General features: G+C 41.5%; 1 protein-coding gene across 1 annotated transcript in view; it reads left to right on the top strand.

Moving 5' to 3' along the window:
- The window catches only part of PPM1L (protein phosphatase, Mg2+/Mn2+ dependent 1L), a 189,389-nt gene extending 175,363 nt beyond the window's left edge, over window positions 1-14,026 (top strand). The window contains exons 3-4 of the mRNA XM_026650029.2: window positions 1,956-2,117; window positions 10,207-14,026. Of these exons, the coding sequence (XP_026505814.1) occupies window positions 1,956-2,117; window positions 10,207-10,553 (509 nt within the window). The 3' untranslated portion in view covers window positions 10,554-14,026. The remainder of the gene's footprint in view (window positions 1-1,955; window positions 2,118-10,206) is intronic.
- The last annotated feature ends 314 nt before the right edge of the window (window positions 14,027-14,340 follow it).

The following is a 14,340-nucleotide window of genomic DNA, read 5'->3' as shown; positions in this document are numbered from 1 at the left end:
TTCTGCCCAATATTTGTGAGACTAAAGGAGAAAGCCTTAACGATGGGTGGGAGCGTAGGGCACAGAGACTTGGTGGTTTGAGCAGCCAGCAGGGTGCCCCATAGAGAACGCTCACACCCTGCGGAATATTGTCTGGGATGCCTATTGTTCGTATTTTGAGTCTCTATCTTGAACATGCTAATCTGTGGAGGGAAAGATGGGGGTAGATTGTGAGCAGTGTAGTATTGCTTATGGGTGGTGGAAGTGGGACATTATATATTTTTGTAAAACTGTATGAATTATTTTAGCTGTATTTAAAGGATTTTATATTACATACAGTGATGAATCATAATGGACTAAAATGGATTAAAAACAGTTTTTATTATGAAACAGTAACAAAGCCCAGAAATAAGGTTTGAATTGAACTGATGGATAACTAACAATTGCTTTTTGTTTGAAAATACATTTACCAAAACAATCTGACTAAGTAACAAAAAGCAAACCTTTAAATAAATAGTGCAAACCAAACTGAAAGTGCAACAGTGCAAAAATGGATTATAATATTTATCTAGCTCACCGCTAGGTTGTGGGGTTCATGACTGCAAACTGTTGTTCATTTTTATTTATTTTGCAGGCTCTTTTTATAAACTCAAATTCTTGTTTTATTTCTGTGACTCTTAAGTGTTTTGGAGCATTTACACCATCTTGTCCAGGTGCAAGTGTAATCCATAAGCAATAAGCATTAATGTAATGACAATTTTGAAGTTACCTTTTGTTACAAAACTTCATATTTTCATATAGATAACTTGTCTGGACCTCCAGGTCACACAATGATTTCATTTTGACTTTATATTTGGCTTTTGCCTTCCCCAAACTAATACAAGATACAATGTGTATATAAAACTTTATACATAAAATCAAGTTAATCAGATTCCAAACTGGAAAAATGGAAAACATGAAATAGTAGCTTGATTAAAATTGGCCTTTTTTCATTTTCATTTCTACTAAATGGACAAATGAGCCACAATACCTGGGTATCCTTATTTATTTGATACAACAACCAACATACTATATCCTTCAAATCTCTTATTTGCTAACAGTGACCTTAGCCACTTTGCTCTTGTCTTGTCATCAAATATACAGTGCAACATATCCTCAAGTTCGCCCTTGCCACTATCTTAAATCATACTTTATACCCTGATAGCTCCCTGCAGAGGATGTACAACCTATTTACATCTAATGCTGAGGGTTGGCATGGCCAGATGTACATAAGCTCCCAATTTTGACAGCGGTTCTTTCCGTAAAGGCACACAGAAGGTTATACTTCGACCAGATTTATTTTATTAATGCGGTTTTTTTAAAGTAGTAGCTGCCATTCAGTAAGCCTGTTACTAGGCTGTTGTGCCGAGAGAACTTTTCTCTATTACTTTCCTTGACCAGCAAGAGAAGAGAGCTATCAGGCCTAGACTGGGAACTGATTTCCCCCATCCCAACTTCTCTCTGCCTTTCTTTATTTGGAGCACATTCTCCTGCTAGTGAATTTTATCAGATCTGAGCAACAAACACCTTATTTTTTAACAGCGATTTTACCCATCATCCCATGAGAGAGATATACAAGCTGTATCCTGGAAGAAGTTTCTGTTTCCAAGCAGGTTTATGATATAGAGTCATTTTAATACTGTCTAAATGACAAAACAGATGAGAGATGCTAGGCTGGGATTACAGGGTCATTCCCCCAGCACATCAGAGTTAAAATCTGATAGACTAAAAATATTGTTAGACAAAATGGACTGTCACATTTGATCAATGCCATGAAATAGATTGTCATCAAAGTACTAGATGTTTCAGTCAGATACATGCGCTGCTGCTGTTCCCTATGGCTGCTGAGTACAGATAACAACGGAGGAAACTGCAGTGTAACTAGTGGTGATGTTTATTTCATTGTCTTGCCTCTTTTTCTCCCCCTTCTTTTTCAGGTACGACCTGTTTGATTGCATTGCTGTCAGATAAAGAACTTACAGTGGCCAATGTTGGTGATTCACGGGGAGTCCTGTGTGATAAGGATGGAAATGCTATCCCTTTGTCACATGATCACAAACCCTATCAACTGAAGGAGAGAAAGAGGATTAAAAGAGCTGGTAAGATTATAAACTTGTCTTGTCAGTTCAAATAAAGCATTCTTTAATAATTTATTCTGTAGATAATACACAATTATTTTTTTCATATATGTATGCTCCTGAAAGGTGCCAAATTGACATCTTGGAGAATGAAGTTTCCATGGTATAAAATAATTAGCACTTATATAGCACTTCTGAGCCATAGATCTCAAAGTGCACATGGGTAAACAGAGGCAGAGTCAGCGATTTGTCCAGGACTCCTTAGCAAGTCAGTAGCAAAGCTGGCAATAGCTCCCAAGTCTCCTGACACCCCATTGAGTGTCCTATCCACTGCACCCAGTTGCTTACTTCCACAAATAGGTTAATCAGTGGCAGCAGCAATGCAAGTTTCTCCATATAACACCAACAACCTTTGCTGCAAGAGACCACTTCTAGGAATGAGGGCAGTTGGGGCTGCATAACCTATTCGAACCTCACTACCTCTGCTGAAGCTACTATCAAGGATGCCAGCTGGAATTGAGGTTTCAGAGCATAACACTTGTGTAATAATAACTTGAGTTCTGAACGACAGTCGTGAAGGGTTTAGGACAGGGGTCGGCAACCTCTGGCATGCTGCTCGCCAGGGTAAGCACCCGGTTCAGCCGATCGTGGCTCCCACTGGCCACAGTTCGCCGCACGCCAATGGGGGCTGTGGGAAGCGGCGCGGGCCGAGGGATGTGCTGGCCACGGCTTCCCACCACCCCCATTGGCCTGGAGCGGCAAACTGCGTTCAGTGGGAGCCGCGATTGGCCAAACCTGCGGACGCGGCAGGTAAACAAACTGGCCCGGCCCGCCAGGGTGCTTACCCTGGCAAGCCGCGTGCCAGAGGTTGCCGACCCCTGCTTTAGGAAGATGTTTCATATTTACTGAGTGGTATATATTCTTTTAGGGTAGATATGTAGTTTGAGGCCAAGCATTTAGCAAGACTGAGGAATTGGACATTTGTATGGATAAGAAGAATATCCAGTTACATTAGTTAATCATAGAATTGAATCGTAGGACTGGAAGGGACCTTGATAGGTTTTCTAGTCCAGTCCCCTGCACTCAAGGCAGGACTAAGTATTAAATGCTAACAAAGAGCATTGGAATGGAGATAAAACCACATGCTTCAGAGTTTAAACCAATCTAACTATTAGGATTAGAATCAGATCTTCAGAGGGTCAGATTATCTCACCTCTGCTTATTGCAGGGTTTCTCCCAATCCCATGCCCTCAGTGTCTCTGAACCTCTGACAGCTAGAAGTTGTGACTGGACAGCAGAGGATGGATCACTCAATAATTGCCCTGTTCAGTTCATTCCCTCTGAAACATCTGGCACTGGCCACCGTCAGAAGACAGGATACTGGGCTAGATGGACCATTGGTCTGACCCAGTATGGTCATTCTTACATTCTTCTGAAGCATCTGGTGGTGGCCACTGTCAGAGACATGATCCTGAACTAGATAGACCTTGGATCTGATCCAGTATGGCAATTCCTGTATTCCTGTGTAAATGAACACACGAGTTTAAATTGTTTGTGCATCAACAGTTCATTGTCCTGAGGAAACAAAAACTTGCAGATGCTCCTTATAGTTTTTCAGTCTCTTGAGTATTCACAAAAATACAGTAGACATGCTTGTTTTAAACCATTATAACCCCTTCTTGGAACTGCTCATCCCTCACCTGAGAAGATTAGATAAACAAATTGCAGAAAAGAAATTTGCTGGTAGAAAGGTGCCTTCCCCATCCTTGTCATCCACTCCTCTTACATCTGTCTTGGGATATCACGATCATCCTGTATGACAGAGGCATTTTCCCTGGGGTGTTTTTTTATAACAAGGGATGCTGGTGTCTCAGCACTTGAAAGACCTCCAGTCACATTGACCCCATGACAGCATTTTCTGTCTCTAACATTTGTGCTGCTCAAATCTACCTTTTCCATCTTCCTTAACCCTTTGTCTTTTAAAGAAAAATAAGCCTCAGAGCCTCATTCTGATAAATTTTTGCTCTCAGACATCACCCATCATTTAGCGATCATCATTGTATAAGTTTAAGGCAACAGCACCTGTATTCACCCTCCGTGGATTTTCAAGGGCGCCCACTGTAGGCTCCTAGCTCCTCAGCTGTCATTTCTCTTGGGTGGAAACCCACATCTCTCCCTCCTGACCAGGTATTTTTCCAGGCTGCACAGTTCCCTGCCTACACTATGATTCTCCTAGTAAGCCAGACTGCCTAAAGAGGCCAGCGTCTGCACTTTGCTGTGCCTCGGAAAGCTATGAACAGCTGTAATTGCCTGCAGCTACACAGCTCTTCCTAAACAAGCACATTTATTCTTATGGTGGAAGCATTACAGAGAAAACGTTAAAAACAAAAAATAACCTACACATATGCTAATAAGCTTACCAGAGATCACCCCAACTTCAACAAGGGCTCTGGTAGGAGTCAGTCCTTCAGACTCTGCTAAGAGGTTTTTCTGTGGCTACAAATCCATACCAGCCCTAGCTGAGAATTAGCACCCCCATGAATAGCTCAGTCTTTCCTTTATGCAGCTGGGCCTTTGAACTTGAGACTCTGGGAACAGGTAATCAGTAGACATTGGTCCCCTTCTCAGGGCATAGCTGCAAAAGGCTGGGCTTTTGCATAAACGGAGATGGGGAACTTGCATTCACCTCCCCTTAGAGATTCCCCAGGCAAACCACTTGACACTGCTTTGTCCAAAAGTTCATTTTTGTTTGGCACATTATGCAATACAGTCCTTTGAAGTTCATAATACTTCCCAGAGGTTCACATTGCCTCTCCCCCCTACATACAGTCTTGGCCGACACTAATACATAAATCATTCATTTAATACAATAGGCTCCAAGGATACTTAAACTTAATTCAGTAAGGTTTTTCAAGAATATTGCAGGAAATGACCATACCTGTAACTCTTGTATCTTAAACAGGCAGCCAATCACATCTTTGTTGTGGTGGCCTTGGGAGGCAGGATAGTACATTTAACAGAGCAGCAGACTGGAAGTCAGGAGACCTGGCTTCCATTCCTAAAATGCTATCACTGAACTGATGTTTGGCCTTAGCACAAGCACTTCTGTGCTGTGCCTTAGTTTCTCTGTCTGTAAAATGGAGATGATAATGCTTATTCCCCCATTGTAAAGCATTTAGAGATCTGTGAATTAAAACTGTGATAAGTGCTCAGTATTATCACCAGGGAGTGGATCTTGAAGTCTCCTGAGATGCTTCTCTTCCCACTTCTTAAAAAGCCCCTAAAAACTTCCCACCACAAAATGGGATTTTAGAATGGCTTCTATTAGCACCGTATTTCTTATTGTTCCCTCCCATTCCTGTTTTTCTAAATTTGTACCAGACATCTGCATTCTCCATTCCTTTCATTTTATGAGGATGAATGTTAGTTATGGATTTGTTTTGTTTTTTACCATGTTGCATAGTGCCCCCAGGGGCTACAGGGTCTGTTTTCAATAGAGCCCTCTCTCCTGATGCCTTTTCTTTCAGTACTGGCTATGACTGTGGGCCTTTAGGGAACCCAATTAATATCGAAGTCCTCTTTATCCGCAAATTACAGTTGCAGCAGCAGTAATACCTAATGTTAAATGCAGGACACTCTCTCAGTAATGGCAATAGAAAAGGCAAATATCTGGCAATGATAAGGTGCAAAAAAAGGGGATATTGAGAAGATCTTAATGGCAAACCCAGTCTGTGTAGTGTGTCCTCCACCAAAGTATTGCAATAAAAGAACAGTTTCCATAGATTGTGCCTTCCTTTTCTAATCTCCAATCTTGAATTTCAGTGAAGCACACTGTAGTTATTCTGAGCATGATCAGCCGAGAGTTTAGGCTTTTCTGACATATTTTCTTTTGGTTGGAGTTCCTTCATTTTCAGATTTTATTATAATTTTCATTGTTGTTGTTATTAGACCAATACCTTTTTCTCTGGATGCTAGGCAAGTCTACTTGGAGCAGAACTCCAGAACGGAGCAGAAGCAAGAGCTAGCCAAGATTTCTAATAAACTTTAAAACTCTAAAGGTCTGTCCTGATAATTCCCTGTTCCTGTGTTTTTGGTCTAGATCATCTCTAAGGGCTTGTCTACACAGGGACATTGAACTTCTTGATTTTTTTTTTCTTATCTTCAGAAGAACAGGTCTCATTAGAAAGATGAATGTTCTAGCTCTCTGCCACTCAACAAAAAATACTCCTGCTAGCCTAATAACTTAATGTGTTTTCCTCTCTATTGTGTGTTGTCCCATTTTTATTATCATGATTAATATCATAGAATCATAGAATATCAGGGTTGGAAGGGACCTCAGGAGATCATCTAGTCCAACCCCCTGCTCAAAGCAGGACCAATTCCCAACTAAATCATCCCAGCCAGGGCTTTGTCAAGCCGGGCCTTAAAAACCTCCAAGGAAGGAGACTCCACCCACCTCCCTAGGTAACGCATTCCAGTGCTTCACCACCCTCCTAGTGAAATAGTGTTTCCTAATATCCAACCTAGACCTCCCCCACTGCAACTTGAGACCATTGCTCCTTGTTCTGTCATCTGCCACCACTGAGAACAGCTGAGCTCCATCCTCTCTGGAACCCCCCCTCAGGTAGTTGAAAGCAGCTATCAAATCCCCCCTCATTCTTCTCTTCTGGAGACTAAACAATGCCAGTTCCCTCAGCCTCTCCTCATAAGTCATGTGCTCCAGACCCCTAATCATTTTTGTTGCCCTCCGCTGGACTCTTTCCAATTTTTCCACATCCTTCTTGTAGTGTGGGGCCCAAAACTGGACACTGTACTCCAGATGAGGCCTCACCAATGTCGAATAAAGGGGAACGATCACGTTCCTCGATCTGCTGGCAATGCCCCTACTTATACAGCCCCAAATGCCGTTAGCCTTCTTGGCAACAAGAGCACACTGTTGACTCATATCCAGCTTCTCGTCCACTGTGACCCCTAGGTCCTTTTCTGCAGAACTGCTACCTAGCCATTCGGTCCCTAGTCTGTAGCAGTGCATGGGATTCTTCCGTCCTAAGTGCAGGACTCTGCACTTGTCCTTGTTGAACCTCATCAGGTTTTTTTTGGCCCAATCCTCTAATTTGTCTAGGTCCCTCTGTATCCGATCCCTACCCTCTAGTGTATCTACCACGCCTCCCAGTTTAGTGTCATCTGCAAACTTGCTGAGAGTGCAGTCGACACCATCCTCCAGATCATTAATAAAGATATTAAACAAAACCGGCCCCAGGACCGACCCTTGGGGCACTATAACCTTCTGCCTTTATAATGTAGACAGTGCTATTAACAACGCAGACACTAATCCATACCTCCGCTAGATACTTTTACATATTGCTTAACAGCCCTTGAGATTTTAATATTTACAATAAATATAACAGACACAGAGTGCTAAAATTGTAATTATGAAGTCTATAGCAATACCATAATATATCTGTTACCCCACTTTGCTCCATTTTTCCATTATCTGATCATAAGATTTTTATGCTAATACATTTATAATGATTTAAAACCATGATACTACCTTTGAAGAGGTGGACAGTTAGTCTTATCAAAGGCAATTACAGAAAGACACAAAATAACCACATCATGATGCTGAATTACAATTTTCCCTCATCACATTCCATCATTAGAAGGCAGTATCACAATCAGGGACCCCATGTGTAATACAGTTATGCAGCTGCATAATTGTGTTGCAGGATGAGATTTCATTTAAAAGTTAAGTCCCTAGCCCTGGGATGGAGAAGACAACCCTCAGAATGCGAACCTGGTATAAACAGATGCAGTAATCTCCGCCTTAGTCTGCAAACAATGGCTCCGAGAAAATGTTACTTTTCCTGTGCATCTCAATGGCATGTTAACACTGAGGTGACAAATATCATAGACTATCAGGGTTGGAAGGGACCTCAGGAGGTCATCTAGTCCAACCCCCTGCTCAAAGCAGGACCAATCCCCAGACAGGTTTCTGCCCCAGATCCCTAAATGGCCCCCTCAAGGATTGAACTCACAGCCCTGGGTGTAGCAGGCCAATGCTCAAACCACTGAGCTATTCCTCCCCACTGAGATATCACCTGATCTGTCACTTTTGTAGGTAGTGGCAGACATTGAGGTGGGAGAGGACTGGGTGGGTCAAGGATTGCTGGAGTGAGGGATGAGGAATTCAAGCCCCTTCCCTCTCACCTCAGTGTAGACTCCCCTGTATTCACAGCCAGAAGCGGGAGGGAAAGAATCCTCTCCTCAATGCCAAACCCCTCAGCTGCCTCCCCAAACAACCTTACAGCTTCCTGTGTGAGCTAAACCCTGCTGGTGTTCCCTACCTAACAACGAAGCCTCCATATTCTCCTGACAAGTCCTTCATTGCTGCTCTTCGTGGTCAGAACAAAACTTGCAGCACTTTGAAAGTACAAATTTTGGGGGCTGCCTAAAATAAACTAAATCTAATACCAAAGTAAATAACACAAGACTGACTGGACTAGGAGAGGGGAGAAACGGCTTTTGGGAGTGAGATGCCACATAATGCTGGGGTCTTTGTCACATAGTTTAGAACTAATGTGTTGCATAAGTCACAGGAACTTGATCATAACTTAGGACATGTCTACACCAATGGCTCTCAGCCTTTCCTGACTACTGTACCCCTTTCAGGAGTCTGAGTTATCTTGCATACCCCAAGTTTCACCTCACTTAAAAAATACTTGCTTACAAAATCAGACATAAAAACACAAAAGCGTCACAGCACAGTGTTACTGAAAAATTGCTTACTTTCTTCTTTTTACCTTATAATTATAAAATAAATCAATTGGAATATAAATATTGTACTTACATTTCAGTCTATAGTTCATAGAGCAGTATCAACAAGTCATTGTCTATATGAAATTTTAGTGTGTACTGACTTCACTAGTGCTTTTTATGTAACCTGTTGTAAAACTAGGCAAATATCTAGATGAGTTGATGTACCTTTTGGAAGACTTCTGTGTACCCCAGGGGTTCACATACCCCTGGTTGAGAACCAGAGATCTACACTATGGCGACTATACCGGCATAGCTATGGTGGTATAGCCCTGTAGCATAAACACAGTCTACAACCACTACAGCCTGACAGAAGGGGATTTTCGGTTGGAATAGGGGATTTTTGGTTAGCTATGTTGATGGAAGCTCAGAGACCCAAGTAGAGTCGGCTGTGAAGCATCGAATTAGATGCTTGCCTTGAAAGAATTCCATTTAGGGTTGTGAAGAGCCACATGCAATTTTGGAGCCACAAATTGACTGTCACTGATGTAAATACAAGTTATTCACCTTGAACATTATAATCCTTTGAACTGAGCTGTCTAAAAAGCAAAATTTTGTATTGTTGCCAAAATCTTTTTTTCTGTAAATAGGGATTATTCCTCATCAGTAACAGTTAGAGATGCAGAATATGTGGTTTTAATGACAATTTTTAAGTATTTTGTTTGCATGATTGTATTTTCTGCGCTGAAGGAGAATTGAATTATTTTCAGAACAAGTGTGTTCTGGGTCATTATCATTATAGCTCACCCAAGACAACTTGATGGAGGTGTCCATAAATGCTTTTGTTTATGTGCCTTAGAGTGAGATTTTGGTCTTGCTGCAAGTGTTTTCAATGTTCCATTGCCTTCATACATCCTTCCAAATGAGGGAAAACCTGTTGGTGAATTGTACAAAAGCAGAAGAAGAGCTTTATGAAAATCAGAATCTAGAGATTCACTTTCAGTGTATTGTCTAAGCACTGACACAAGCCTCACTGGAAAGTAAACTGCTTAAAATAAGGGAGACCTCTCTGTTGACAACAATTTGTCAGACTCATTTGAGGAGTAAAAAAACACAACGCTGTGCTTCATTTTGAAAGGAGGTTTGTGATGTTATGTTTCAGCTATTTCAATAGCACTGGCTCACATTTAGACCCAATCCAACTCTTCACTGCATTGTATTGATGTTTATCTTACTTCAGGCATCTTCTGCTTTTTGAGATATGTAATGTTTTTATCTGGGAATATCACAGATTTTACAGTGAATCTCGCAGTAAGTCATAGAGATGCAATTTAACAGAGTTTGTGTTTCATTGCAGGTGGCTTCATAAGCTTTAATGGCTCATGGCGTGTTCAGGGGATTCTGGCCATGTCCCGCTCGCTAGGAGATTATCCACTGAAAAATCTGAATGTTGTTATCCCTGACCCAGATATTCTGACCTTTGATCTGGACAAACTACAGCCAGAGTTCATGATCTTAGCATCTGATGGCCTGTGGGATGCTTTCAGCAATGAAGAGGCTGTTCGATTCATCAAGGAACGCCTGGATGAACCACATTTTGGTGCAAAGAGTATAGTTCTGCAGTCATTTTACAGAGGATGTCCTGATAACATAACAGTTATGGTGGTGAAGTTCAGGAATAGCAGCAAAACAGAAGAACAGTGAATTTATAACAGCTCTCTCCCTCTTCTCTGATTAACTTAAAACAAACTCTTGCATTTTAATGTAGTAGAAGGTTCTAGTAATTATCATTAGGATTGTATGTAAAAGGAATAGGAAAGATCCCTCTGATCTGTTCTTTGCTGAACAAAAAGAACAACACGGCAAGTATGTTTTGGATAGTTATAATAATTAAGTTTCCCACATTGTCCTGCCTCACATGACCTGCCCCTCCTTTGAAATGGGTCAAGTCATATTACAGTTAATTTCTAAGGTTTAAAATTCCTGCCTAAGGTTTTTTCAAATACTGATGATTTCTTAACTTTCTTTTCTAATAGCTGAAGCTGCATTCAGATTGGCACTGAAGGGGCAAGGCAGTCATAAGCGAGCGATAGGAATGACACTGCTTTTCACTCATATATGTAACTAACCTCACCACTGCACTCTTCAATGCTTCACATCCTTGTTTATCTAATCTGCAGTGATAGATTGAAAAAGATTTGTAATTATTGGTCTGTGTTTTACATGAAGAAAAAGAGAAGCTAGACACTAGCCTCTGCCAGTCCACAATTGGCAACCCTCTTCATTTTTTAAAATTAAATATGCCCTTTCTACTACATAATTAGGTAAATAATTGAGTTCCCTGCATCCATGTGACTGTCTAGTCTGTGTGTGATTTTCATTACACTTCCCCTATGCCATACTGTATTCAAATCAACTGATAAACTCCCTCACCAAATTCTGAGATCTGATGCCTTCAGTCACCAAGGAACTAGTTCTCTCATTGTTGAAGAATGCTTAGCATTGATTCATTCACACTTTCTTCTGCTTTTTAGCAAAGAATTTTCAGAGACAAGTAGAGAAAAAAATACAAGATGCTTTCAAGCAAGGCAGAGCTTTTTATGATGTTCTAAGGAGTTTCAGTAACACTGAAGCTTAATTCAAAATATTTGTCAAGGAAGAAAAACCTAAAACAACATTTACGAGGCTTAGTGTTCAACTCTGTACACCACCATTGCCACGTAAGTAATTGGGAATATGCTTTAGTGGTGAAATGTTCTCATCACTCTAACCACGAAACTTTTAAGTTCTAATTTTCAACAATAATTGTATTTGGAATCTGTGAATAATGTAAATTTTATTATAGACAGCAACCTTCCAAATCTGGTATAGATCTGGAAATATTAGGCATCGCTGGTTGCTTTATCATATAGTGATCTGGAAACAGAACAGTAACAGAGAATAGATAGTGTCTTAGCAGAAACCTTGGATTCTCTTTGTGAATAATCGGTCATACATACTAATGAAAACCAGAAAATCTAAAACAGAAAGAAGAGTGTGGGCACAGGCTTCTGACGTCATTTTGAGACCTTCATGGAATTGATTCTTTAAGTGAAAGATTTAATTAAAAGATCCAACTGCTGTACTAAGGGAAAAAATCAAATGTAGTGGATTTTTAATTGTAGCTTTGCAATCAAACTGAAGTGGTAAGAGGAAATATTAATGATCACGCTTCAGTTAAATTGCAGTGATCTCATTTCTAAAGCTCTTCCAGGTTAGAGTGCTCTGAAATTATGTGAATGTTGTGCAGAGGTTTCATGATAATCCTTTTAAGTGTGAAATCCTGTACAATGCTAGAGCAGGAATTCTCAAAGTGGGCTCTAAGGAGCACTTGCTGGTCACATGGTGAAGCTTTGCCTTCCCCTTTCCATCTGCTTTGAGAGGCAGACCAGTCCCTCCTTGCAGAAAAGAACCCAAATGGTTGTGGAAACAGCTGCTTAGGGAAAAGAGAGACTGTGAGGTTTATTCCACTAAGGGACCACTACAAATGTAGAGGAGGAACCTGTAGGCATGAGCAGGGAATATAGCCCAGGAGCTATCTCAATCAAGTACTTCAGCAGAAAGCTGAATCACTTCAGCCTGTAGCTACAATCTTGCTGTAATGAATCTATCAGTTATCCCTTAAGTCTTCCATACATACACAGGTGGGAAGCTGGAACTAGAATGATGGTCCTTCAGCTACCAAAAAACCCCTCTCTGTGCCTCTACCACATGAGCTAAAGGGAATTTCTCAAAGCAGGTACTAAGATTCGGCCCTGTACCCCCCCTGTAGCTCAGCCAATAAATCACAGAAGGGAACTCCGGAGCTCTACAGGAGTGCAGCTAGAGTCACTTCACCTACTGTGGAGCAGCTATACCTGTATCAGGAGCCCAGGAAAAAGGATTTGACTGTGTTGTTAACTGTACATGTACAAATTCAAGTACCATTGTTGACACAGGTAAGGTGTGGGGTGGTGATTGGGAAGACAGGTAGGTGATACACAAGACACTGTTGCCTTAGCAGTGAGCCAGTCTAGAGCCCTGCATAGGACTATTCTTTAAGCCTGCTCCCACTATTATGGCAGCAGGATCTGTGTGATCCCAGTCCTGCTGCAAGGCTGGGCTCTCCCACAGTCTAGAAGCATTTGAGAAACCAGTGCTGGAGCACAGAATAGCTTTGCGGGTGGTACTGACCTACGTATTTATTCCAGGATTAATACTCAGAACTTACTCTTGTCTGATAACTAAACAAACTATTTCAGTCTATGTTCAATGTTTGCATTTGTGAAAGCATTAGTAGTTATTCTACCTTTTCTTGAATTTTCCTTTTATTGTGATCCTTGACCATTAACTCCTTTGCTATGCACTGTGTATGAAACCTGTAGCTTTACTAGTCTGCCACAGCACTGTCAATAATTGCAATAACTCCCTTCCTTTGCCAAAGAAATTCACTTCCACCATCTGTGTTTGATATGACTGGTGGATTTTATTCTTAATAAAAAAAAATGGGGGGAGGGCTGAGAGAGAGACTCACTTTAGGGTTAAAGAAAGTGATATATGAAGAGGGCAGGGACTGTGCAAATTTGCCTCCACACTCTGTGAATGCATCTACCTTAAAAACCTACTTTCCTAAGTAAACCCTGCCAGTCATACTGTGCCATGCTGAAGTCTATAGCGATTTTGTGAGGTGGACGGCTACCCGCTAGGGACAAGACTAAGAAGATCTACATCTCACTTATAAAAGCCTTTAATGTTCAGGTGGTTGGGACACTCACCTGGGATGTGGGAAACCAAGGCTCAGCTCCACATCAAAGTGGGGATTTGAAAACAGGCCTCCTGTATCTCATATGCATGCCCAAACCACTGGCCTATTGTGTATTCCTGAGGGGGAGAGACACACATTGCTTTGCGCCCCCCCCCAAAGAAAATGTCCTGATCTGGTTGCCCCAAGCTGTCTTTAAGGGGGTTAGGGGTGCTCAGCATATACCTATTGGATCAGGCATCACAGGCAAGAGAGGCAGGGAATGCCTCGCTTGCAGTGAGCAGCTTGGTGGTATTACCTTTGATGCTCTTGCACATGCGCAGTAGCAGAAACTTAGGCACCTGGGGAGCTTAGGTGGGTACAGGGTTAGGCAGCATCTGAGCAGGGGTTTTGAGGATTTCAGTGGCACCCAAGTGTGGACTTAAGCATTTAAAGGGACAGTTAGGCACCTAAGTCCCTTTATGGATCTAGCCTAAAGTGGCTGTATCCGTGTCCAAATACCTGGTCCCTTGAGTCTGTGTGTCCAGATGTGAAAGGCTCCTATATTAAACTGGTGCCAGTGTCCAACATATGTATTGTTCATTATTAAATAGTGTAAACTTGTAGTTACCCCTTGCTTTTTAAAAAAATGTTGCTCTTATTGGCAATGGTATTCTAAACTGGTGGTTTTCCAGAGCCAAATTAACTGAGTACACTTTTAAACATATTCTT

This window comes from Terrapene carolina, unplaced genomic scaffold (assembly GCF_002925995.2).
Source record: "Terrapene carolina triunguis isolate 2854851 unplaced genomic scaffold, T_m_triunguis-2.0 Scaffold88, whole genome shotgun sequence".
In the NCBI taxonomy this organism is placed as follows: domain Eukaryota; kingdom Metazoa; phylum Chordata; order Testudines; family Emydidae; genus Terrapene; species Terrapene triunguis.
The sequence above is the reverse complement of the archived record's forward strand: the minus strand, read 5'-3'. Positions and strand labels throughout refer to the sequence as shown.